General features: G+C 41.9%; 1 protein-coding gene across 1 annotated transcript in view; it reads left to right on the top strand.

Annotated features, from left to right (window-relative positions):
- LOC147730776 (uncharacterized) overlaps positions 1-25,547 on the top strand; it is a 113,725-nt gene extending 88,178 nt beyond the window's left edge. Inside the window, exons 5-9 of the mRNA XM_086954113.1 lie at positions 7,849-7,883; positions 17,172-17,254; positions 24,430-24,744; positions 24,846-25,033; positions 25,182-25,547. Of these exons, the coding sequence (XP_086810239.1) occupies positions 7,849-7,883; positions 17,172-17,254; positions 24,430-24,744; positions 24,846-25,033; positions 25,182-25,547 (987 nt within the window). The remainder of the gene's footprint in view (positions 1-7,848; positions 7,884-17,171; positions 17,255-24,429; positions 24,745-24,845; positions 25,034-25,181) is intronic.
- Positions 25,548-25,983: the final 436 nt, after the last annotated feature.

Genomic DNA, 25,983 nt, shown 5'->3' with positions numbered 1-25,983 from the left:
AATAGTAATTTTGACCTCTCCGCTATCCAACACTTTCACTACTGTTGCACTCACTGGAGTGCGAATAGTATTTTCGAACCCTCTGCTATCCAACACTTTTCCTACTGTTACACTCATTGGAGTGGGAATAGTAATTTCTACCCCTCTGCTATACAACACTTTCCCTACTGTTGCACTCACAGGAGTGGGAATAGAAATGTTCACCCCTCCGTTAACCAACACGTCCCCTACTGTTGCACCGACTAGAGTGGGAATAGTAATTTTTACGTCTCAGCTATCCAACACTTTCCTTACGGTTGCACTCACTGGAGTGGGAACAGTACATTTTACTCCTCCGCTATCCAATATTTTCTTTACTATTGTAGTGACTGGAGTTGGAATAATGCGTTTTCTCCCTCTGCTATCCAGCATTTTTCCTACTGTTGCTCTCACTGGAGTGGGAATAGTAAGTTTGACCCCTTCGCTACCCAATACTTTTCCTACTGTTTCACCCACTGGAGTAGGAATAGTAATGTTCACCCCTCAGCTATCCAACACTTTCCCTACTGTTGCACTGACTGGAGTGGGAATATTAGGTTTCACCCCGCCGCTATCCAACACTTTTCCTACTGTTGCACCCACTGGAGTGGGAATAGTAATTTTTACCCATCCGCTATCCAACACTTTCCCTACTCTTGCACTCACTGGAGAGGGAATAGTAATTTTGACCTCTCCGCTATCCAGCACTTTCCCTACTGTTGCACCGACTGGAGTGGGAATAGACATTTTTTCCTCTCCGCTATCCAACACTTTCCTTACTGTTGCACCCAAGGGACTGGGAATAGTAATTTCTACCCATCCGCTATCCAACACTTTCTCTCCTGATGCACCCACTGGAGTGGGAATAGTGATTTTTACCTCTCCCCTATCCAACACTTTCCCTACTGTTGCACTCACTGAAGTGGGAATAGTATTTTCGCACCCTCCACTAGCCAACATTTTTCGTACTGCTGCATTCATTGGAGTGGGAATAGCAATTTTACCCCGCTGCTATCCAACACTTCCCTACTGTTGCATTCACTGAAGTGGGACTAAAAATGTTCACCCCTCCGCTATCCAACACTTCCCCTACTGTTGCACCGACTGGAGTGGGAATAGTAATTTTTACCCCTCCCCTATTCAACACTATCCCTACTGTTGCACTCACTGGAGTGGGAATAATAATTTTTACCTCTCTGCTATCCAACACTTTCTCTACTGTTGCACCCACTGGATTGGGAATAGTAATTTTTACCAATCCCCTATCCAACACTTTCCCCACTGTTGCACCCACTGGAGTGGGAATAGTCATTTTTATCTCTCAGCTATCCAACACGTTCCGTTCGGTTGCACTCACTGGTGTGGGAATAGTAATTTCTACCCCTCTGCTATCCAACATTTTCCCTACTGTTGCACCAATTGGAGTGGAAATATTAAGTTTTACCCCTTCGCTATCCAACACATTTCCTACTGTTACACTCACTGGAGTGGGAACAGTAAATGTTACCCCTCCACTATCCAACATTTTCTTTACTATTGTAGTGACTGGAGTGGGAATAATACGTTTTATCCCTTTGCTATCCAGCACTTTTTCTACTGGTGCACTCCCTGGAGTGGGAATAGTAAGTTTTACCCCTCTGCTACCCAATACTTTCCCTACTGTTGCACCCACTGGAACGGGAATAGTAATTTTCACCCTCCGTTACCCAACACTTTCCCTATTGTTGCACTCAATGGAGTGGGAATAGTATTTTTTACCCCTCTGCTACCCAACATTTTCTTTACTATTATTCTTAATAGAGTGGGAATATTAAGTTTTACCTCTCCGCTTTCCAACACTTTCCCTGCTGTTGCACTCACTGGAGTGGGAATAGTAAGTTTTACCTTTCCGCTATCCAGCACTTTCCCTACTGTTGCAACCACTGGAGTGTGGATAGTAATTTTTACCCCACCGCTATCCAATACTTTCCCTAATGTTGCACTCAATGGATTGGGAATAGTAATTTTTTCCCCTCCCCTATCCAACACTTTCCCTACTGTTGCACTCAATGGAGTGCAAAATTGAATTTTAAAGACTATTAACTATTTTAATGTTTTAATTTATAATATAATGTTTTTTAATGAGATTTTATGTTATAAGTGTATGTAAATATATATATATATATATTTCTTTGTAAATTTTTATATATTTATAAAATTATAAAGTAAAAGTTGAATTAATATTTTATTAATTGTTTTAAAGGAAATATATATACATACATTCACTGAAAAAAACACAGGTTTCAGGGGCGGTATAGTTATAGTTGACTCATATAAAACCAGAGAAATTCGCCTTTTATAGATAGTTGAGCTAACTATAACTCACGCGCCCACAATGCACTGCTTATGATGTCACATATTACATCACTCATAACATGGTCAGTGACATCACTGATGACATCTCAAATGACATCACTGATGACATCACTCATGACATCATCCAGTGAATGTTCGTTACTTTAAAGGTTTAATATGTTTTATATATATATACGCCAAGGTGTACTGAAGAATGAATGTATTTACAAATGCCTAAAGGAATAATTTCATATGTGCGTGACGGTAAACAGACATAATATCGATTCCAAAATATCGATTGGACAAAATATCGATGAAAAAATATAGACTGGACAAAATATCGACTAGACAAAATATAGACAACAAAAATATCGACTAATATCGACTAGAATAGCAAAAATATCGAATCAAAAATATAGACTAGACCTAATATAGACTAGAAAAAATATAGACTACAAAAATATCGAAAATAAGGTAAGTTATTAATATTTAATAATATTTGAGTAATATAAATCTGTAGCGGGTTGTGGGTTTATAGGGGAATAGGGTGGGAAGTAATTTAATTATAATTAATTAATTATGTACATTTAATCTAATTGTTAATTAAATAATAATTTGAAAATAATTAAAATATAATTGGTAATTAATTTAAAATAAATAATTGATAAATAATTAATATTTTGTAATTTATTTTCTGTAGCGGGTTGTGTGTTTATAGGGGAATTGGGTGGGAAGTAATTTTATTATAATTAATTAATTATGTAAATTTAATCTAATTGTTAATTAAATAATAATTGGTAAATAATTAAAATATAATTGGTAATTAATTTAAAATAAATAATACGTTTTTGGGTAAAGGGGTATTTTTAGGGTTCAGGGTCAGTTTTCAGTTTTTGGGTAAAGGGGTATTTTTAGGGTTCAGGGTCAGTTTTCAGTTTTTGGGTAAAGGGGTATTTTTAGGGTTCAGGGTCAGTTTTCAGTTCTTGGGTAAAGGGGTATTTTTAGGGTTCAGGGTCAGTTTTCAGTTTTTGGGTAAAGGGGTATTTTAGGGTTCAGGGTCAGTTTTCAGTTTTTGGGTAAAGGGGTATTTTTAGGGTTCAGGGTCAGTTTTCAGTTTTTGGGTAAAGGGGTATTTTTAGGGTTCAGGGTCAGTTTTCAGTTTTTGGGGAAAGGGGTATTTTTAGGGTTCAGGGTCAGTTTTGGGTTTTTGGGGTACAGGGATATTTTTAGGGTTCAGGGTCAGTTTTGGGTTTTTGGGGTACAGGCGTACGCTTTCTCTACTGTAGCACCCCCTGGAGTGGTTACATTAAATTTAAACCTTTTGCTATGCCACGGTAAATATATTCTATATGTTTTATTAATAACATGTATTTATATATATATATATGTATTATTATTATTAATTTTTAAATTTACATTAATTATGTAATTATGTTACATTTATTGAATAATTTTAACAATGCTTATATTAAATATATGTAATATTATAATAGTTTTAACTTATTTTAAAGACATAAAAAAATCGATATTTTGACAGTCTATATTTTTAACAGTCGATATTTTAAACTCGATATTTTTGTACTTACCTGTTTGTAGATAATAAGTCGATATTTTGTCTGTCGATATTTTGGCAATGATATTTTTGCAGGTCGATATTTTGGCAGTCTATATTATTTCAGTGATCCGTGCGTGACTGACTGTATAAGTGAGTGATTGAACGTGTCTTACTGAATACATCGGTTAGTAACTAATCTGTGTAAAAGTCTATACTAGTCTTTCCGTTGGTGTGTGAGCAACTGCATGGGTTGCTGACTAGCTACATGAGTGTCTATAAAGGTTATTGATTTGTTGTCTGAGTATCTGTATGGGTCCCTGAGTGTCTGTGTGGGTGGGTGCATGGGGAATGTGTGAGTCTGTGCATAGATGTCTGAGTGGGTGATTCAGTGGTTGTATGGATTAAAAAGTACATCTGGGAAGGACTGCAAGGATGAGTTAGTGTGTGTATGGGTGTGTTGGTGAGTGAATGAATGTCTCAGTAGTATATCTGTGACTAACTACATATGTTTTAAGGCACTATATGTGAGTGTTGGAGTATATAAATGAGTATACGTGAGACTATGTTATTTGGAGAGTGTGTGTATAAATAAGTGTCTGCTTCTATCAGTGATTTTATAAGACAGTAAATACGTGTTAGTATCTGTATAAATAAGTGATGTGGTATGCCTGAAAATAACGAAGTTGTTGTGTATAACTGTATACATGAGTAAATGGGTGTGTGATTGATTCTTTGCTTTAATGACTAGGTGTGTGAGTAATTCCATGGAGGAGTGGCAGAGGTTGACTGCATGTATAGATGTATGAGTGCATATTACAGTCCTGTATTGAAGAGTAGCTAGAAGTATAAGTGACTGGATGTGTGTGTAGACCGAGGAAATAGTGGGTGTTATGTAGTATATGGCATTCTTGTGTGTATGGTTTCAAAAATAGTACTCAGCATTTTAGAATGGGTGTATCAAAGTTTATATTAGATCATCAGTATGTGCATCGGATGGTCATGTGGATAATGTCATGAGTGATGTCATCAGTGATGCCACTTGGGATGTAATCAGTGATCTCACTGACCATGTCATGAGTTATGTAATATTTGACATCATCAGCAGAGCGTTGCGGGAGCGCAAGTTATAGTTAGCTTAACTAACTATAACAGGCAAATTTCTCTGGTTTTATATGAGTCAAATGTCCAACTAACTATAACATCCCTGAAACCTGTTTTTTTCAGTGAATTTCAAAGGTTTTTAAAATGCTAATTCCAAACTATAACGTCTGTAAAACCTATTTTTTTTCAGTGAATTTTGAAGGTTTTTTCAATGTTAATTTCATATTTTAATGTTTATAAAACCTTTATTTTTTCTGTTACTTTAAATAAAATTTTGGAACATTATTATACTTTTTTTTTACTTTAAAAATTATGTAATGTTTTATATCTTCCCCCAAAAATATGTATATATTGTTTTTTTTTTAGAAAACTGCACTCCCATACCGGTTGCGTACCAATCTCCATCAGCACGCAAATCCGATCCACCATATTGCTAAACTCGTAAATCATGTGAATTTCGTATCCGACGAGTTTGTGGCACCACGTCCCGCGTAACATCATGTACGCATGAAGTCGCCCCAGCTGCTACTTTGGTATCCGACGGGTACCCAGTACCAAACCACACGTTACGTCATGTAAATATGGGGTCGCGGCGGCTGCGTGTTGCGTATGCGACGAGTACACTCTGCCAGGCCCTGTGTTACATCACACACGTACCGTGTCGCACCGGGTAAGCCATTCCCTAATTTTTTTTGTCTCTAAAGTATATCTAACTCACTTTAAAGTGTATATGAGAGCAAGAATAATCTAAAATATTTTAACATTTATATATTTCTACTGTAACAAACTTATATAATGATAAATATATTTTGTCAAAATTGCGTCGAGTGCGGCCTCCTTGCGCCCTCGGTGCGCGATTGCCATGTGACCTTAAAACAAAGCATTTGATTTGTTTATAACATTCCCCATTGTAACAGTTAGAAGACCGCACCCATTTTAGTCATTCTCTCTACGGCGTTTGATGAGAGACACCTCTTCTGCTTAGAGAGCTTTTTTGAAAACTTTTTCCTGTATACACATATCTTATACTACACACAACATGCAACGATCATCTTGATCAATATTCATAGTCTATACATTAGCCTTCCACGTGTGATGGCCATGAATCTCAAACGTTACATCATAAAACAAATGTGTGTTACACGATGCCCCTGGTGTGTGTGTGTGTGTGTGCACATTATTGTGCTCCCTTTCGGCCTGGGTACTGGTGGCTCTAAGAAGTATCAGAAGCCACGGGCAGAGTGCACATCCTAGATCACATGTGATAAACAGTAAACGGCAATGTGTAGATTTCTCTTTGCTGTACGCTCTGTTGTCAGGCTTTACCAGAATAGTAGTGTGTGATATGTGAGACTTTTAGATTCATGTTTGATATGCATTGCTTGACTGTAATGAGCGTTATCATTGTGTATGACGTAGCCTCACTGCTGATCCTCCCTCCAACCGAGCACTTTCACATGTGTATGCTTCGCGATACCAACACTTTCAATAATACCCAACACCATTGAGGTGCGTGTATGTGCATATCCACAACCCTGACCAGGACATGTGATGTTCGCCATTCAATCTTTTCGAACGGCATCTCATTAGCGATACTTGCCGCCCTCCCGACACATGCTACATTAATGTAAATTGCGCATTCTGCGAAATCAACACAAAAGAAACACACATAAGTACACTTCCTGGCCAGGCAGCAACTGAACAACGCCCATGTCCCTGGAATAATTATTCACACCCCTACACTGGCCTGGCGTTCGCAAGGCCAGCCCACTTTGCGTATGTATAAATAGGATAATGACAACGCCACATGTCCCACTTCTTCCACACTGCCTCAGGTGATATGGCTGCATCTACCTCGAATATCACAATGCACAATAAAAAATGGGATTCAAGAGTTGTACACCATCCTGGCAATCAACATTGGCTCTAAATTGTGAGCCCTAATGCCCGTCGTCTTCGAAACGGATCAATGAGGGGTACACAATCCTGCAATCACCACTTCATCTGAATTGTGAGCACTACTGCCCGTAGTGTTTGCTCACACAACAATGACAGCAGGTGATCGGTGGGGCCTGGGTGCACAGGAGCTCCAATTGAGCGGGGTGCGGCGGGAGGGGTGGGGGGCAACACCCTGGCTGTGCTGGTGCGAACAAGCGATGTTGCAGTGCGTAATGAAATGATCTCTGACCTGATTCAGTCTCATCTCTGTCTCATTTTAAAGACCTGCTGGACCGTACTGGAGGCCTGAGCCAGCGGCAGCGCTGCCCTACAGCTCACCGCGCGATGATGCCCTGGGAATTCTGACGCCTTTCATTGTGGAATCAAGACACCATCCCCAACCGGGGACCTGCTGTACCAACCTTACAGAGGCACCCTGGACTTGGAGCTTGCACCGGGACTTCATAGGACAACCTGGTGGTGGCAGGTGAGCAGCGAAGCCTCGGTGCGCAGGACCTACAATTGAGCACAGTGCGGGGGAAGGGGCTGGGGTGCAGCACCCTGGGTGCACAGGTGCAGGCAAGCGATTTTCCCGTAGCTAATAATGTAATCTCTGGCCTCATTCATATGTTTCATTTTAAGGACTTGCTGGATCACACTCTTTGCTGTGGACCCCAGCGTTCTAGACAAACAGATGACAGGAGGTTAAACAGGAGGCTGGGTACAGTCTCAGTGTTTAACGCTCTGTCTCCTCCTCCCTCTGTTCTTTTGACTCTCCCTCCCCTTGTCTCTTCCACCCACTCCCACTCCTTCCCATTCTCAGTGTCGTCCTTTCATTCGAACTACCTTTCTTTACCTCTTCCACATTTCACACATACTTATATTTCATTTTTGTCTTGCAGGTTTTGAACACTGCTTCCACAGGAGTCCAACCCAGGTATTTTATGTTATACTGTTGTTTGTTCGAATAAACGTACGTTTCTTTTTATTTGTGTTCTTTCCAATAAATATCTGAGTGTATAGGTCTTCTTTTTCTGACAATACTTGTCTAAAGTTTACTGTGAAAAATGGTCTATTTATAGGAGATTATGAGGGCAAACACTTGTAATTTAGCGGTGCACCTACGAAACATAATCGAACTGACTATTACACAAATGAAGCCTGGATAATTCTACAACTGCAAGGGTTTTATGAGGGTATCACTTTATAACACCATGAGTACAGCCCGTGTGAATACAGAACCAATGAGGCCCTGCCTAGGACCACCAAGGCTTCAGGGACTGCCGCGGTCCACCCTGCATATTTAAGTAAGGCCCCGGAGCGTAGCGATCCCCGGACTTCCGTTGGCCTCGAACCCCCCGAATAGTACATTTAATTAATAAAACTAATTTCGTAGCAAGGGCTGCATCGCATTTTGCGATGCAGGGCGCGCTACAAAATTTGTTTTATTAATTAAATTGTTTACTTACCTCCAATTATCCATATTCCGGTTTTTTAGCACCCCCACCCTCCTCCTCCCCCACCCGCCTCTCCGCCCCAACGAAACTCCCTCCACGGGCTGTGGCTGCCAGAAAGATAGTTTTTGCTGTTTCTCCCTATTTGTTACTGGTCTGGAAATGTAGATATAGCTACTTATTGGTAACAGGATGAATAATATTTAAAGTGGATCTTACTTTTTATATGTTGCAGTTTTATACTTTATAAAGCAGCATTTTGTTTTATGCATTTTTTATGTTTATCTTATCTGTATTATTTATTTAACTTTGTATCTATGTTTTATGGGTTTGCATCCTAAGTAAAGGTTTTCATTGACTGACAATAGGTTATGTTGTGATCTGGGGCTTACTCTTGGAAACTTGAGACAAAAGCATAGGCGTTCCTCAGTCACAGTGTATCAGGGAAAGAAGAGCGGTACTACATAGTAAGGTATACAAATCAATACAATATGATCCCCAAAATAGTTATTTAAAATGTAGGCATTTTAATGAATACAACAGCATAGGAAAGAAGCAACAATATGGTATGGAGGAGAAATATTAACATACTTTGTTGAATTAATACAATTCTAATATATGGATTTATTGTATAATAGTGGTTGTGCTTTCCCAAAGACTGCCACTAAGTTGTTGATGCACATTCGTGTTAAACTGTGACAAAAAAACATACCTCAGAAAATGTCACAATTTCAAACAGCGGAATCGATCACAAATGTCCGAATTTGTAGCAAAAAATGCTGTTCTTCAGTCTTGTGCTCCAAACACCCCTAATTCCTTACGGACACTTTTGGGAAAACTAGGCCATAGATTTCAAAGGGAGACAGTCGAGGTGGGCCTCTGGGGCAGATTTACAGTTTGACAGACAGGAACTCTTTTGCGACAGAGTACCCACTCCGCAAAAGTCGATGTCCACCCACTCGATTTTGTGTCTGGATGACTGCACGTTTTAGGCCAATAGAGTAAAATTTGCTCTGTCAATGTAAATCTTCTTTTGATGGCACGGAAGAGTAGGGGCCGTAAGGAGTAAGCCATCTATTGGCCATTCAATGTAGAGGGGACCTCAGACGACTTTTCTTTTTACTATCACCACCAGATATATCCTGGAACAGTAAAACAAGAAAAATGACTACTATACCATGGGAGAAAACTGGTGTTGAATGGTCATTAGTTAAAAAAAAATGTTATTTACATTTTTAAACCTCTTGCTTTGGAAGTTTGTCTTTGACAGATGCGTCTGTTGAACATTGAAAGGAACCATCATGGCGGTGGTTTCTGCCAGTTAATATATATGTCAGCTGAGCTGATGATATCTCTAAATTTGGAAGGCTAAGTAAAGACAACAATGTCCTCCGCCACCATGTCTGCCTTTACTCAGTTCTCTAAAACCTAAATCATGTCCTTTGCCTAGAGTGGCACAGTGGGGGGAAAACGATGGTTTGGAACCTTACACCAAGGGATTAAAAGTGGTTACACTGTTTGCAAGCATTCATCCCATCATCTTTTCATTGTTTGTTTGCGAGAAGTATGGTTAGAAACCTGAGACCGTTGTAGTTTTCCAAGTCTACTACTGCCACTGTGTGTGAATTCTAAAACATAGCAAAGTTGAGTCCATTCAAGGACTGCTTCTGTTGGGGAAGATTAGCTAGTTTTTTGGTACACTGGTCACTAACAGCCTGATTCATCATTGTTAAATCCGGTCGCAAAAATCTGGCCCTTTGCGAGCGGTATTTTTGCATTTGGGATTCATCATCCCAAATGCAAAAATCGCTATTTAAGAATTCGCATATTTGCGAGGAATAACATTTTTAAATTGCGAATTCGCAAAAATGTCCCGCTATTTACCGCGAGGTCAAACCTCGTGGTAAATAGCGGAAACTTAGAAAAATGCATTTAAATGCATTTTTCTAAGTTTCATGTTACACACACACATGTCCTTGGGACATGTGTGTGCGCAACACCAATGTAGCATACATTTAAGGGGTGCTACAGGGTGTCCTTTGGACACCCCTGCACCCTTGAAATCGCAATTTCAATATGCGAATCGCTAATGAATGGGGAGATATTCCTTAATTGCGATTAGCAATTTGCTAATCGCAATTAAGGAATTCTTAGAAATCGCAATTTATCTAGCGATTTCTTGGTGAATAGCATTTTGCTATTCCTTAACAGCGATTTCTTAATAATCGCTATTAAGGAATAGCAAATACTCACCTTGATGAATCAGGCTGTAAAAGGCTTATTGTTGCAATGCATTGTGGTAAACAAAATTGTTATGCTGCACTTTGTCACCTGAGAAACAGCGCCATGTGTTTAAAGAAATGACACAGTTCCTCTGTTTCCTTGTGCTGCTGCACTTTGGGATACCTAGTACCAATGTAGGCACCCATGCGCCATAGTGCAAGGGTGTCAGCGTTATGGTCAGGATCGTTTTTGTGCAGGAAGGCCTTCCTCCACAACAAAATATATACTTGGAGGTTTTTTTCTCTTTGCAGAATGCAGCCCACATGCAGAGGAACTAATGAGGAAAAATAAAGATGATTCTCCTCATTACACCAGCCTCAGGAAGGGGCACCGTTTTGGCGTAAGCCCTTGTCACAACACTTTGTGAATATGGATTTGCATCAGAATACATGGGTGGATTCATGGGAATGCCTTGGCACCACCCATGGAATGCCTACCGTTGCAAAATAACACATAACAGTGCAATGTGACTGATATGTTATTAAATATTTGTGAGATTTTAAATATTGTGATTGGAGCATAATTCGTTATTTTAAAAGTTTAGAAGGGTTACGCAGAAGTGGTTGTTAGAGACTACGTAAAGTGCCCATGCTGCTCTTTCCTCATTTCTAAGCAGTTTCTCAGACGTATGACTAAGCGGGTGCCAAAAAAACACTATTGTCTCAGTTTTTCACGGTAGCAGAAGGGTGACTCAGGCCAATTCAGCTGTGTTGGCTCTAAACGCTCACCTATGATCTTGCCCATTGTAATTAGGTACATGTTTCTCACAACTAGAGAAAAACCTAATTAAACCATTTTTCTTCCTATTGTACCACCTAGGTGAAAAGGGCCATTGGGTCTATCGGAATCTTTTCTTCAAAGGTTGGTTCCCAGTGTTTCTTACCTTTTAAAAGAGAATAAGAAAATGTTTTTTACTTTTCTTCTTCTCCTCACAAATAGTGCATAGTACATGATGGTTTTTCATGAGGATTTAAAGTCTAGTAATTATACTTGTCTTGTCCTCCATACCCTTGACCATTGTCCTCCATCCGTAAGACCTGCAAGTTTGTTTGGACAACATAAACTTTGGGTGAGGTGTCTAGACTGATTCCGTATACCCCCGTAGGAAATGTTGGCCATGAGACCAGCTAGCTCACAGTGCCACCGTAAGCCCCTCCTAACCTTACTAGGTAGCAAATGGTTTCTGGAAACCATTGAACATGACAACCCAGACCATTCAGGAATCATGGCAAAGGATCAGAACTTTTTGATCAGTCACTCGTGCTCAGAGAAATAGAACACACATTGGGACATTTTCAATATATTTATTGAACCAACATTATTCTTCTATGGAATACATGTGCTGCAATAATTAGTAGAAAGAAGGAGATGAAAGTGATGCAAGCACCAAAAGCATTATTAGGAGACACAGTTCTACCATGGTGCTAAAACAGTGTATATATGCAGACATATAAACAGAGCAGTAATCAGGCTATGTAATCTACTATGCAAATCCTTCTCTTGGTTTACCTAGAGTGTCTGTAGGTGTAGAGACAGAATCTACCATAGGGACGATCCAACCTCATTACCTGGTAGGAAAGAATGAAGGAATCCGCCTGGATCACGAACTGGCCACTCCTCACAAGATGTCAGACCACTGAGTGGTGAAGTCTCAGCATGCAGGGACCCTTGGTGTCAGCTGAAGTGCCTCCTCTGCTAATCTATTGAAATGCTCATTATTTATAATTGAAGGCAGCCTTGTGATGTATGTTTTAGATTCGTTTTGTTATGGATATGTAGATAGCTCGTCACCCCATGGATGAAGATAGAACGACATTTGTACTTGGTGCGTAAAGAGGCCTTGTACGTGATGTTTGAGGCATCGTGATAATGTGTGAAGCTAGATGTGTGAGCAAAGCAGTTTCAGAGAAACTAATCCAACATTGTGGCGCATGCAAATATGTGCAAACAAAAGTTCACAAGAGAAATGTTATTGTGAAAAATAAGACTATATGAGACGTGAGCAGCTTCTGTACATGGGCTGAACATTGGAAGCAGGGAACAGAACAAGCCAATGGACTTGGGGGCAGATGTATCAAGATTCCGTTTTGCGATTTCTAAATAGCGATTTTTTTGAGAATCGCTATTTAGAATTCGCAAAATGGAATGTATGTACAAAATTGCTATTTTTTAGCGATTCCTTAATATTCTTTATTTGCGAATTCGCATTTTGCGAATTCACAAATAAAGAATAATTTCCAATGCATTCCTATGGGCCAGGAGGCCCATAGGAATGATAGTGCAATAATTCTCAAATTGCAAATTCGCAATTTGCTAATCGCAATTTGAGAATTATTTCAAGGGTGCAGGGGTGTCTCAAAGACACCCTGCTGCACTCCTGAAATTTCAATGTGTGTGCATGTGGCACACATACATGCCCAATGGGCTGTATGTGTGTCACATGCCACCCTCACAAATGCCAAATAGGGAATTTTTAAAAGAAATCGCAAATTACCACCAACTACAAGTTGGTGGTAATTTGTGATTTCTTAACACAAATTTGCAATTTCAAAATGTTACATACATATCATTTAAGGAATCGCAAAAATTGTGATTCCTTAAATGCTATGGCAAAATAAGGAATCGCAATTTTTTGCGATTCCTTAAATTGCGATTTTTTAATACATACCAAATCATGTTAAAAGGCAGTTTGCGAGTCGCAAAGGCCGAAATTCTGCGAATTTCGGCCTTTGCGAGTCGCAAAAGCCTTGATACATCTGTCCGTTAATAACTAAACTTCATACATTTGTGGGCAGAGCTCTAAGAGGGGTCAGAGGATGTAAATCTGGTTACGGACACTAGTAGAGAACCCTGCCTGGAAATCCTGGTTTTGGGTCTCCACAGCATGAGGCAGAAATTAGCAACTTTGCTACAAAAAATGTTTTAAATGGCAGTATTGCCTTAACATAGCTGTAACCGGTGTAGACTTTTTTTCTTGCTCATGCTGACTATACTGCAAAGAAGTGAAAGTTTAAGACTTTTCAGGACTCTATTTAACATCTTTACTCTGGAGACAAGAAGGTACTGATTAGCTTGCTCAGCTGAAACAGTTGACATTCGTGCTACAACTGAAGGCTGTCTTATACTTTTCTCATGATAGCAGGCTGAGGCATCTGCATATTCTCTCTCTTTGTTTTAAGGAGTCATGTGTTCCTCACTGAAAGCCTGTAGGTAGAATGCTACAAATTTGTGCCTTGCCTTTGCCTACTAAGTTTGCTCCATTACAATTTTCTGGGTGATCCCTGGATGACTGAATCTGTGATTCACAGGTAATTTATTTTTATTTTGTTAATAAACTCTTTCTATCTTCATGTGCACATATTTTCTATGACAAATGTGTGTAATATATGTTTACAATATTTGTTTGCCAACAAATTAGATTTCCGCTCATTGGTAAAATGTTGTAAGGATTATATCTCTCTTTTCATCCTAGCCCGGTATAGCCGAGTATGCTTGTATACATATTGCTGGCTGTTATGATGTACTTAGGCAGCCTTAGCTAGGCTGATTCTATTATGACACTGACGAGTTCTAATTAGGTTGAGGGTTCTGGGATTTGACAGTTGGTGGCTAGCTGTGAATGGCACGACTGTGGCTTGTATTTCTCTCTGTACGAATAAACCTTATGTGTACAAGGAGTGGTCTGACTCATTACACTATTGGCACCAATTGCAGAAAGATGTGCCAGGTATCTAGAAGGAGCAGAGAGAGTCATACCCAGCCACAAGCTAAGCGGTGCAATGATTTTGGCTATTTCCATCCAACTTTGTGTGTGTACCTGATCCGGTTCTGCTGTGATTTTACCTTCTACGAGTCAAATTGATACAGCGACAGGTAAGATAGGTGAATATTGTGTGGTCAGCAGAGTTTTGTGTACTCAGAACACTTTAAACAAAAAGCTACAGAGAGCGGTAAATTTCACATGAGACGGTACGCTCTTAACGCTCATAGGGAAAGAATATAAGACTTGCATGTGTTTCGGTGAGGGTTCAACTTGAGTGGCCCATACTCGGATAATAAATTCATAAAATCTTTATTTCGGCTTATAATACCATAAAAGGTACAAACATATAGGGGCAAATTAGGATCATGGGCGGATCGCCACCGCCCGCATGGCGGTGGCGATCTGCCCAAAATCCGACCCCGCCCTCCACCCATTTCTCCCCCCCCCCACCATATTACTATGGCAGGGAAGACCGCAGCGGACAGAAACACCGTCTGGCGCTTTTCCACCCGGTCAACTCGTTGACTGGGCGGAAAAGAGTTTAATATGGTGGCGGTGTCTGTTAGACGCCGCCAGCCATATTACCATGGGTGCGGTAACATGCCTTTCCATGGCAGCATTGCAGCCATGGAAAGTATTGCGGGAATAGACTGCGGGGGTCCGCTGCGGGCCCCCAGGGACTCTGGGGTGCCGGGGTGCACATGGGGGGTACCTATGGTACCCCTTTGCAGTTCCATGCACAACATGGAAGGCACCGCGCAGTGCCTGACATGTTGTGCATGGAAGAGCACAACATGCCTTCCTGGCATTGTGGCGGGCAGTGCACCGCCCGCCACAAAGACAGGAATGCAGGATGCGCCCGCCACTGTGGCAGGCCCATCCTAATTTCCCCCACAAGACCCCCGTCCTTATTGCAGACGGTCCCCTTTCCCGATAGGATGGTGGGCAGGCGGACTGACCCCCAAAGTTCCTTATCAATAGTGGTCGAAATAGAATTAGTACAAAAAAAATTCTGTACACCAGATTCTAAGGAATCAATATTCCTAAAATACAGTCCTATAAACACAAAAAAGATCAACAAGGAACATAACTCACTATTTAAAATCACTATTAAAAATGGCTAAGAAAAAAACTAAAGTGCAAGTGCAATCGTTTAAATAACTATTGTTACAGTTGTTATTCTGTAAAGCCCAACAACTCTATATTGTTCATTGCGGCCCCTTTGCGTCTTATACATTAAGAGTAAGAACAATAAAACACATTAGAAGTACTTAAAACCAGATTTTGTAGACATTATCTTGGGAAATGAAACACCCTCAGGTCATAATATTTTCCTACATTTGAATCATAGCATTTGAGGTGGTAGTCAGTAGCCTCCGCCTAATAGCCCAAAACTGGCCAAGAAATTTAGCGACTGCACACATAAATAATGGTGTTGCATCTGATTTTATAATACGTAGAGCTTCATAATGTCTGTGGGTCCCCAACAGACTACATACAGGAGCCAACCAGTTCCTTTTTGGTCTTGCATACGCAGGACATGCAAAGAATACATGGCCAATGGTTTCGTTTCGATTTGAACGCGAGGGATAGCCCTTAGGCTGGCTGTTGTTGTTCTGTCAAGAATTGATAAAAGCATTAATAGGTAAACAGCCGTATCGAAACTGACTATCCAGTTTCCTGTCCCCAGGCTCCTTGATAATATCAAAGTCGCTCTCAAGACATTTAACAGATTTAATGTTCAAAAAAACATCAGTTAGGCTACCAAATAATTAGTCTGCTCTACCCATGACCAGTATTGGAGTTTTATTTGGTCCTTTGTATGCAGGGGCTGGGGACCAACAAACTCATTTGAGAGACCAATTGCTGCCCGGATGGTATTCACATATTTATCCACCCGATTTTTTTTATTTCTATCTAGGGCTGAAACTTCATTAAAAGCAGCAGCATACAGTGCCAAATCAGAGATAATAACCAGTATGTACCAAAAGAGCAAAGTGCGCAATATAGCTTGGTCATTGAATGACCTAACTCCCAGGTCCCTTTTCAACCTGCCGGCACTACAGCCATTTTGGTTAGACCATTACACAGTATTCATTGGGACCATGCAGCATGGAACAGGCATTTCAGGGATACTGTGATGCATCATTATTTTAAGGTCGCACAGTGAGCAATGCGCGTCTCTTGCATTCCACTCTTTGCCTGCCTGTCTGCACTAAAGAATTCCAGTGCAAGCAGTTTCCTGAGATGTTTAATACGATTCAGGCATTACATCTTACCCACAAGAACATAGCCAGTCTCCTTCAATTGAGCGCAACAAGCCGGAGCACTGCAACTCGCTGTTAGAAGGTGTGACCTATTTACTCGACTGGAACAGTATTATCAGTAGAGGTTATGTGGAGGTGGAGTCATCTTCTCTTCTCACAAGGATGTTTTCAGTTTTAAGGACATTTATTGCCTAGCATATCCTGGACACTTGGGCAGCTTAATTTGAATAGTTTGAGTTATACTCAGTGATATGCACACTTTGTTCTTGTCGTGTCCTGCTTCAAATTATCCTTTACCTTATCTTCAGTGATGCGCATACTATTGAGGTTTCTGTTCTCGCTGAAATTCTTGGTCCAACACTATTGTGTGTTTTACTTATAAAAATTACTGACACTGGTCTAACCACAGAGGAACATTAGTGTAAACTCATCTTTTGTTATGCTTCCAACTTTCTTAGGGTGTTTGGTGAAGATGTTACGGAACCCAACAAAGTGTTGAATGAGATGTTGACACGGATTGGATGTGCTGGTTTGACCTCACGTAAAGAAAAGTGTGTGTTTTTTGTTCAGGAGACAGAGCATTTATGCTACTTGATAACCAGGGATGATAGGAAACCGAAAGTAAATTTGGTGAGTGCCATTGTGAACTCTAAAATCTCATATGATAGAGATACCCTCAGATCATTCATAGATCTTGTGGAATACTATTCAAAATGTGTGAAGGACTTTGCCCACAAGACAGAGCCTTAACACCTTCAGCGTGGCGCGAATTCTAACGCAGCTCTGCTGAGGGTTCTAATGAGCCAACGGGCTCATGATGGAACGGTTCCGTCATGAGCACAGGCCAACCGACGCTCATGACGGAACCGTTCCGTCATGAGCATCGAAGGGGTTAAAGAGAATTGTTATTGTTGTTATTATTATCAGAACTTATAAAGTGCACTGTGACCCTACAGGTATCCTGGCGCTAAGGTACGTGTTCCCTACCGATCACAGGTGCTAAAAGAGGGACAAAATTCCAGTAAAAATGTAAGAACTAGCATTATACTCTGGGAAAGAGCCAGGTCTTTAATTTCTCCCTAAACTGCAGCAGGTTTTCCATCTGTCTAAGGTCGATTGGAAGCCTATTCCAGCGCTGTACCACTGCAATACTAAAGGTCCTTCCTCCTGATTTTTTCCTTCTGAGCCTGGGCACTCTCACCAGTTTAGCTGAAGAGGGACGAAGACTGCTGGAGTGAGCATAACATTCAAATTTGTTCTGAAATGGTGTGCGCCTAAGGCCATGCAGGGCTTTAAAAACAATGCAGAGCGACTTAAATTGTATCCTCTGTAGTACTGGAAGCCAGTGGGCCTGAGAAGCTGATGAGTATCATGAACTTGCTAGAGCTAACTTGGCTGCCATTATCTGAATCCTCTCGAGTCTCCCAGTCAAATACCTTGGGGACTCCAGCAGCAAAGCATTGCAATAGTCCAGTCGGCTCAGGATGAAACTCCTAACTATCAGTGCTCTGGCCTGTGTTGGCAACAGAGGAAGGACCTTCTGAAGCACTCTAATAAGAGAGAAGTATCTCCCAACCATTTTGTTCACTTGAGTCTCTAGACTCAGCTTGTTATCGAGACTAACTTCCAAGTTACACACCATCTCAGAGGCTACCAGTGGTGCCATAGGAATAGGCCAGAACCCCATTGGAAGTACAGACAGAACTTTCCCAGCTGCACAGCACAAGTTCTCTGTCTTATCGCCATTGAATTGTAAATAATTGTTTTTTAACCATTGTGCAGTGTCCTGCATACAGGCATGGAAATCTTCCAGTAACATGGAGTTGTTTCCTTCCAATGACAAGATAAGCTGTGTGTCATCTGCATAGTTTACAAGATCAATAATATGTGACTTAGTTTTGGTTTATTTATTGTTTATATTTAAAATGTAAAACCTTAACCTCATCCTGTGCAATAGCCTATGATTCACACGAACTGTATGCTGAATCGCTGCCAGGTCCCCGGGCTGTCGACTGAAGAGCTGTGTATTTATGCAATACCAAGTTTCTGTTTCATTTAGTGACGGCTGGCCCCTGTGGTTGTAGCCCCACAAATGTATTGCTGCAAAAATGAAAATAAAGGTTTAAAAAAAAATAATAATAATATGTGACCTAATAACATCAATCAGCAGCCTCATATATGTATTGAACAAAATTGGACGAACCGCGGACCCCTGAGGGACACCAGGCTGGATATTGGTGAATCCTAATTGGTAAGGGGGGAGAGCTACTGCCAATCATCTATCAGCCAAGTAAGACTGAAACCACTTCAATGCAGTACCCTCCACCCCAACTCCTGTAAGCTTAGCCACTAAGACCTCGTGGTTAACCGTTTCGAATGCGGCGGACAGGTCCAACAGAATCAGTATAGCTGATTGCCCTCTGTCCGCTTGCATTCGAACATTGTCCAGGGCAATCACTAAGGCAGTCTCTGTCCCGTGTCCTGGATGGAAGCCAATTACACGTCCTCTAGTTTGTTATTAGCTTCTAAAAACTGGGAGAGTGTCCTACTAACCAGTCGCTCTATTATCTTCACCGGATAGGGTATAAGGGAAATGGGTCGATAATTTTTTGGGCATGCTGGATCGAGCGTGGCGTTTTTCAAAAATGGTGTTACTATTGCTTGTTTCCAGTAGGTCGGTACTATCCCACTACTCAAAGATTAGCTGCAGATCAGCCGGAGTATCGGGAAGAGTTCTAAACCCAATGCTTTCCATATTTTATGTGGTAGTGGATACAAATGAGAGCCGTAGGAGACACTAAGGGCTACTTTGTTGAAATCCTCCTTCGAAGGTATCTCAAAATAATCTAAAGTGCCAGAATTAACCATTCCTACCTGTTCTTCCTTCTGATTCGGTGATGACCGCCTGGCCTCTTTGTTAAACGTATTCCCCACTTGCAGCCCATTGATGATTTTACTAATCTTATCCTCAAAGAAAGCAGCTAGACTTTCCCAGCGATATTGTGTAGGATGAATCTAATTTTTTGTACAATCAGGACTGGAGATATCATTCACTATTTTGAAGATACTCCTAGTACTATTGGGTGACTTCAGCATAGTATCTGCAAAGTACTCCGCTTTTGCTGTGGAAATTTCTTTCATATAGTTAGCTATTGTCGCCTTCCAGGCGCTTTTATCCTCATCTGCATATGCCTTCTTCAACTTCCACACAGCCTACTTACAGCCCTTTTTCAAATTTCTCAGTTTTTTGTTGTACCACGGGGTTGAGGTTCTACCTGATTTTTGTACGATTTTTAGAGGCGCTATCTGATCAAGCCTAGCGCTAATCTGGTCGCAGAAAACCGCATGGTTCACATCCACCTGCTTGTCTGCATCAAAAGTTCCATCAGTGAAGAGTACAGATAATGTTGCCCTTTCCAAAAATCCATTCCAGTCCCTACCTTGATAGTTCTTTGTCACATTATTGGTTGAAATGTTCAACCTAGGGTCATACAGCCAGAATTTAATCAGATAATGGTCAGACCAGCCCACAAGCAGGACATTTTCCATTCCTATGACTTTTTTTCCAGAGAAAATTAAGTCCAATACATGCCCTTCCCTATACGTGGACTCAGTGACCCATTGTTGTAGATAAGGTTCTCACACGCCAGGAGTAGACTTTAATAGCCCGAGTCCAAGCTTTCATTAGGCCACCAATTGAAGTCCCACAAAGTCATTAGTCTAGTGTACGTAAGCGCCATATTACTGAAAACATCAGTTAACTCCAGCTGTTGTTGAGCACTGGCTGCTCCAGGAGGCCTATAACAAACTATGCCGGTCAGCGCATGTCCTTTAAGGTCTTTGAGCACAAATCCTAGTAGTTCAGTGCCCTTCACCTCATCAATATCCATTGAGGTGATGTCCCATTTCTCTTTAAAAATAATCCCAACCCTGCCTCCTCTACCGCTCAGTCGTGGCAGATGAAATGCTTTATATCCCGGTGGGCAAGTCAGCCCCAGCTTTAGATTGGACCCAGAGAGCATCCATGTCTCAGTCATAAAAAGAGCATTCATATTATGTGTTTCCAGCAATATTTGGATCTCCAAATAGTGCTTTGGCAAGGATCTTACATTGAGCAGGCCACACATAAGGGTATTCCCTCTTGCCACGTCCGCTACCGGTCCAACCACCTCTGCCGGTTTGTACTCGCCGCCCCCACCTCCCAACTCACCTATGGCCTGTAGTTGTTTGCTCGTATATCGATAACCAACGTTGGCCGCATTGTTAAATCCAAATCCAGCAGCATGGTTGGTGCTGTTTTCTGCCGTTGCACGGATGGGCGCAGTCAAGCTTGTCTTTGGCGCGCCCGCTGCGTCGCAGCTGCATGATTTTTATACCCAAGGAAGAAGAAATTTGAGCGCTGACCCAAAAGCACAGCGGGCCCGCTCTAAAACTGATAAAAAAGGTATATTTTAAAAGAAGTTCTAAAAACAGTTCCCAATTTAATTTTAGTGGTTACACAGTGCAAAAATGCAATTTAGCAGCTGCAATTACTGAGGAAAGGTAGGAAATTTGTGTGATGTGATTCAAAGCAAACAACCTTTTCCGTAATGAGGAATGAGATTGCCAAGGCAGATGTATTGGTACCGTTTCAAGCTGAGTTGAGAACCATCGTTATGGTGGATGCAAGTGCAGTAGCAATAGGAGTTGTTTTGGTACGAATAAACCTTATGTGTACAAGGAGTTGTCTGAATCATTGCACTGCCTTTACCACAGAAAGCAAGTACAAGGAAAGCAATAAAAAGTGATCTTGATCACTGTGACTGCACAAACATGTAAGGCAGCACAACTTTTATGTTCCACATTTAAACTTTATATAACTGGGCCTAACATTGCTAGAGTCCTGCTGATCAGCCCTTATGCTATGGTTTTAAATGCCTTTAATGGTGGTGTGAAGGCACACTGCATGTCAGAATTTGTTTTAGAAGATGTATTTCCTTAAAGTTTATAGCTGATCGTCCTGAGCATCCACCCATTCCAATGCAGATAATGTAAGTTAACACCGGAATTAGGAACCAGTGGAAAATGGAGGAGGGCAAAAGAGAAGATGCGTGAGTAACTGATTCGCAATGGTGCCAACAGAAGCATCAGATCTTCACAGAACCACCGTCCTATAATCTGTAAACAAATCAAACTAGACAAACAAATAGAACTATGTCTCATAAGCAAACTTATAAACCATGAGTTATGAAATAAGCAAGACAGTGGCATACCTCTCACTTGGCAAGGGAAAATTGTCCGAGCAGTGAAACGCGAGCACCCAGCATGGCGGTGTTTATTCTTGGCTGTACTGAGTTGTGGGGGTAGTTATCAATCGGGTCCTCCCCAGTGAGTTGCTGGTAGGAGTCCAGCTGGCAACCACTTGTCCAGTGCGTTTTTCGAGGTGGGGATGTGTCCGTGCCCTGATGAAATTGCCGCGAATTGTAAGGGCAATGAAACATGTCGGCAGTTCAGGTAAAATAGTCTATATATGCCGTCTTTTTAATTGAGTGTGAATTCTAGTTTAAAATTCAACATATGTGGGATAGATGTTCACGTCTCTATTTTAATGTTTGGGGTGTTTAGTTCCCCTTTTGTTACATTATGGGGCTTAGATGGTGGATAGATACCACCTTCATTTACACACCTTTTACTCAGATTAGTTTTTGAGTTAGGATATGTTCTTTTTCTGTCAAGAAAGTGCTGCTGATGACACAGTGAGCAAACTGGTGAGTACCAACCAGTAGCTCCATCGATGGTGGTTATGCAAGGCACTTTCTTACCCACCTCACATTTTTTCTTTATTATAATTGATAAGCCCATTTTGAGACTGTTGGTCAATGGGCCTGTACCCGGAACTGGGTGGTTGATTATCTTTTAACAATGACTAACCCATATGGTTGGGCATGACTAGATAAATGAGGATAGCCTTGCCAAGGAGTGAGTCATGATACCCATTTGATTGAAATTATGTATAGGTGGTATGTGTTTTTTAGCCTGGTTTTTCTTGTTATGAATTAAAAGGTGTAGCCAGCCCCTGTTCTACTAGGAGACTGGCCCAGAGTCAAACATTTTGGGCTACCCTTTGTAGGTTTAAACCAATAATACCTGATGAAACCCTACTGAAAAGGAAATTACCCTCATCAGTGTAAACAAATAAGCACTGCTACACACCCGTACAACCAATGCCATTCATTGATAAGAAAGTGAAAGAGAATGGGCCATTTTTATTTCTTTTTGAAGGGGTCGACACAATATGGCTTTGTTATACAAGATAACAGCGGACAGACTAGTCTAGAATTATTGCCCATGAGTTTTGTTGTTTAGGGATAGCATTAAAATATTGTTTCTTCTTCCTTTTGTTTCCTCCAGTTTTTTGTGCTTGGAGAAAAAGTGCAGGGTTGAGAAGAATGTTTACAGTCTGATTTAGTTATTTTATACACTGTAACGAATCTACTAATATTACAATCATATTTGATCTTTTGGCACTGTTTAACTCTTTTGCACACACAGAATGAGTAAACTACTTTGATACATCAGCCCCTTTTCCCAACAAGTCAGTATTGACAGCAGGACACCTGCCAAACACCACAGGCTGGGTTGACCGCCCCTACAATGTTATTTTATTCAAAAAAGAGAAGGTGAAGGGCCCCCATCAGTGTCCAGAATTTTTTTGTTACACCTTTTGAATACAGCACTCTTACATTTTATGACAAGACTGGAGGCTCCTATTATGCTTTCTAATCTTGTATTTATTGCAATAGCAGCCAGAAAGAGAATAAACTACAGTTCCCAGAGGTCCAGGCAACAACTGGGCCATGGGACCATGAAAAAACGAGAATGCAGTAACCAATAAGCATCAAGTGAATAGATAATGTAAATGTAAATGTGTTGTATTTGTATAGCGCGAACAGTCACCCGTAAGTATCCCGGCGCTTGTACTCCTACCACAAGGGAACCCCTCCTGGCTTTTCCTTGTGAGGTGTCCACTCCTGGGCATCCCATGGTGAAACCAGGCATCCCTTGTGTATCGGGGGCCGTTGTGGAGACTAAGCAAGCTATTGCCCAGAGTTGCAGCGTGGGGCCCATGCTTAGATTCAGCACTGAGGCGTGAATATCCAGTCAGAGGAATTTAAGCCCGATCCCGCCGAGGCGGGAATCGAACCCTGGTCCCTGGCCAGCACTCTGCATCAAGGTCTGCCGCTCTAACCATTGAGCCACACTTCTCCACTAATAGGCCATACTGACTGCGCAGCTTCCCTCTTTTCTTCCTGCTCGCAGTCAGATAAGTGCTCTCTTATCTTTGCTCACAGTTTTAATTATATTACTGTTGTGGTATTCTTTTTTATTCTGTTTGCTGTGGTTTTGCGCTTTACAGCGTTTCTTCCCTTCGCGCTGCGGCGCGCTTGCCTTTCCCGCTACTCACGCTTCAGTTCCTGACCGCTCTCGGTCTGTCAGCTGTTTCCCCTCCCCCCCTCGCAGTGCCGGTGGTATCATCCGGCTCTGTCTCCTCGCGCCGCTCGCACGTATGTTTACCTCCGTTGCTGTCTTCCTCACGAAGCTTTGGAGCTCCTGCCTCGGCCCGGTTTGGTGTTCTCTTTCTTCCTACGCTCGTTTCGAGCCCGCCCCGCACACGCCCACAGTGCTTTCCCCTTCTCAGTTAACCCTTTCCTGCCTCTATTATGTCTCCTTCCACAGTTTTCATGGAACGTGATAGTTCCTCAGAGGAAGTCCCCTCAAAGGAGGACAGTGGGTCATTTAAGCAGGACTTAAGTAATTTTATCAATAATTCTGTGGAGAATGCTGTGGAATTGTCCATGAAACGTATGTCTAAGTCCATGGAGAACTCCATGCAAAGCCTTCTGTCCAAGGCACTGGCCCATTCTGCGGGGGATAGCAGAAAACGTAAGGTGGACCGCTCTGCTTCTGTGCATGCTTCCAAAAAGTCGTCTTTGTTGATGGGCGAGTCTTTCTCGCATGTGACTGAGGACATTGTGCCTCCCAGGCCTCCTAGTAAGGAGGGGTTTGTTGGTTCAGAGGCAAGAAAAAGCAAAAGACTAAGCACGCAGAGTCACCAATCAAAAAATTGGTTATTTCCACCGTCTTGGACACAGACGATGATATGGCTGATACAGATGACCTATTTGATGTATTTGATATTGCTGACCCCCCTTCCCCTCCCAAACTTTCTAAGTCTGATGCCTTTACGTTTGAGCCGGTTTATGACTCTGAGGGTCTCCCCATGTTCGACCCCTCCTCCATCCGCCACCCCAATTCAACTGAATGGCTTCCGTCACACCATGTGAGCGAATATATTTCGGCCCGTTTGCGCCTTCCTCTGGAGACCGCTGTGCGGTCTAGACTCAAATCTGAGTGTCCCAAACCATCTTTGCCCGACAAAATCACCCATTCCTTCTATCGATCAATCCCTCCTCTCCTTCTTCTCCAAGTTTGGCAAGGACCCCCGCAAAGGGGTAGACAAGGCGTGGTCCTCCTGTCAGGACAAGGTATTGGATGTGGTGGGTCCTCTGGCCCGTATTTTGGACATGGCAGAATCCGCCCACCTTGAAGGTTTAGATCTCTCTGCAGAAGACATCTCCATGTGGGCCCAACGGGCTTTCTGTCTCTTAGGCAATGCCAATTCTGCCATTACCCATGAACGACGTAAGGGACTTTTGATTAAGCTGGATCCCAAACTTGCCAATCTCGCCCCCATGGATCCTGGTCCCAAAGCAAATGGTCTCCTATTCGGCGACAACTTGGTCCGTGACCTTAGCAGGCTCGTTTCAACCTTTGCCTCCCTTGACAAGGCTTAGCAATCTATTAAGAACGTTTTTGCCCCTCGTGTTTTTGGATGGACCGGACGAGGCAGGGGTCGCTCTTCCGGCCGTCCCTACAATCAAGGCTCCAGAGGCTCCTTCAACTCCTCCCAAGAATACAAGCCTCAGTTCTACCCACAACCAGGCCGTGGCTTCCGAGGTAGAGGTCAAAAGACCTATCGTAACTCCAACTCCGCCCAACAAGGTAAGCCTTTCTTCTTCCCCTCCTGTAGGGGGCCGTCTAAAACTGTTTCTGGCAAAATGGCGCACCATAAGTTCAGACCCTTGGGTTCTCAGAACTGTTCAAGGCTACCTCATAGAGTTTTCTTCTCCTCCTCTCCAGTCCTCCCTCCCACCCCCTGGTTTTCTCCTCCCATATGGCCAATCTCATCTCTACCAAGATTCTTTCTCTTCTCCAAAAACAGGCCATTCA

Source organism: Lissotriton vulgaris, chromosome 2_1 (genome assembly GCF_964263255.1).
Source record: "Lissotriton vulgaris chromosome 2_1, aLisVul1.2, whole genome shotgun sequence".
In the NCBI taxonomy this organism is placed as follows: Eukaryota; Metazoa; Chordata; class Amphibia; order Caudata; family Salamandridae; genus Lissotriton; species Lissotriton vulgaris.
This window is presented reverse-complemented; position numbering and strand designations above follow the sequence as displayed.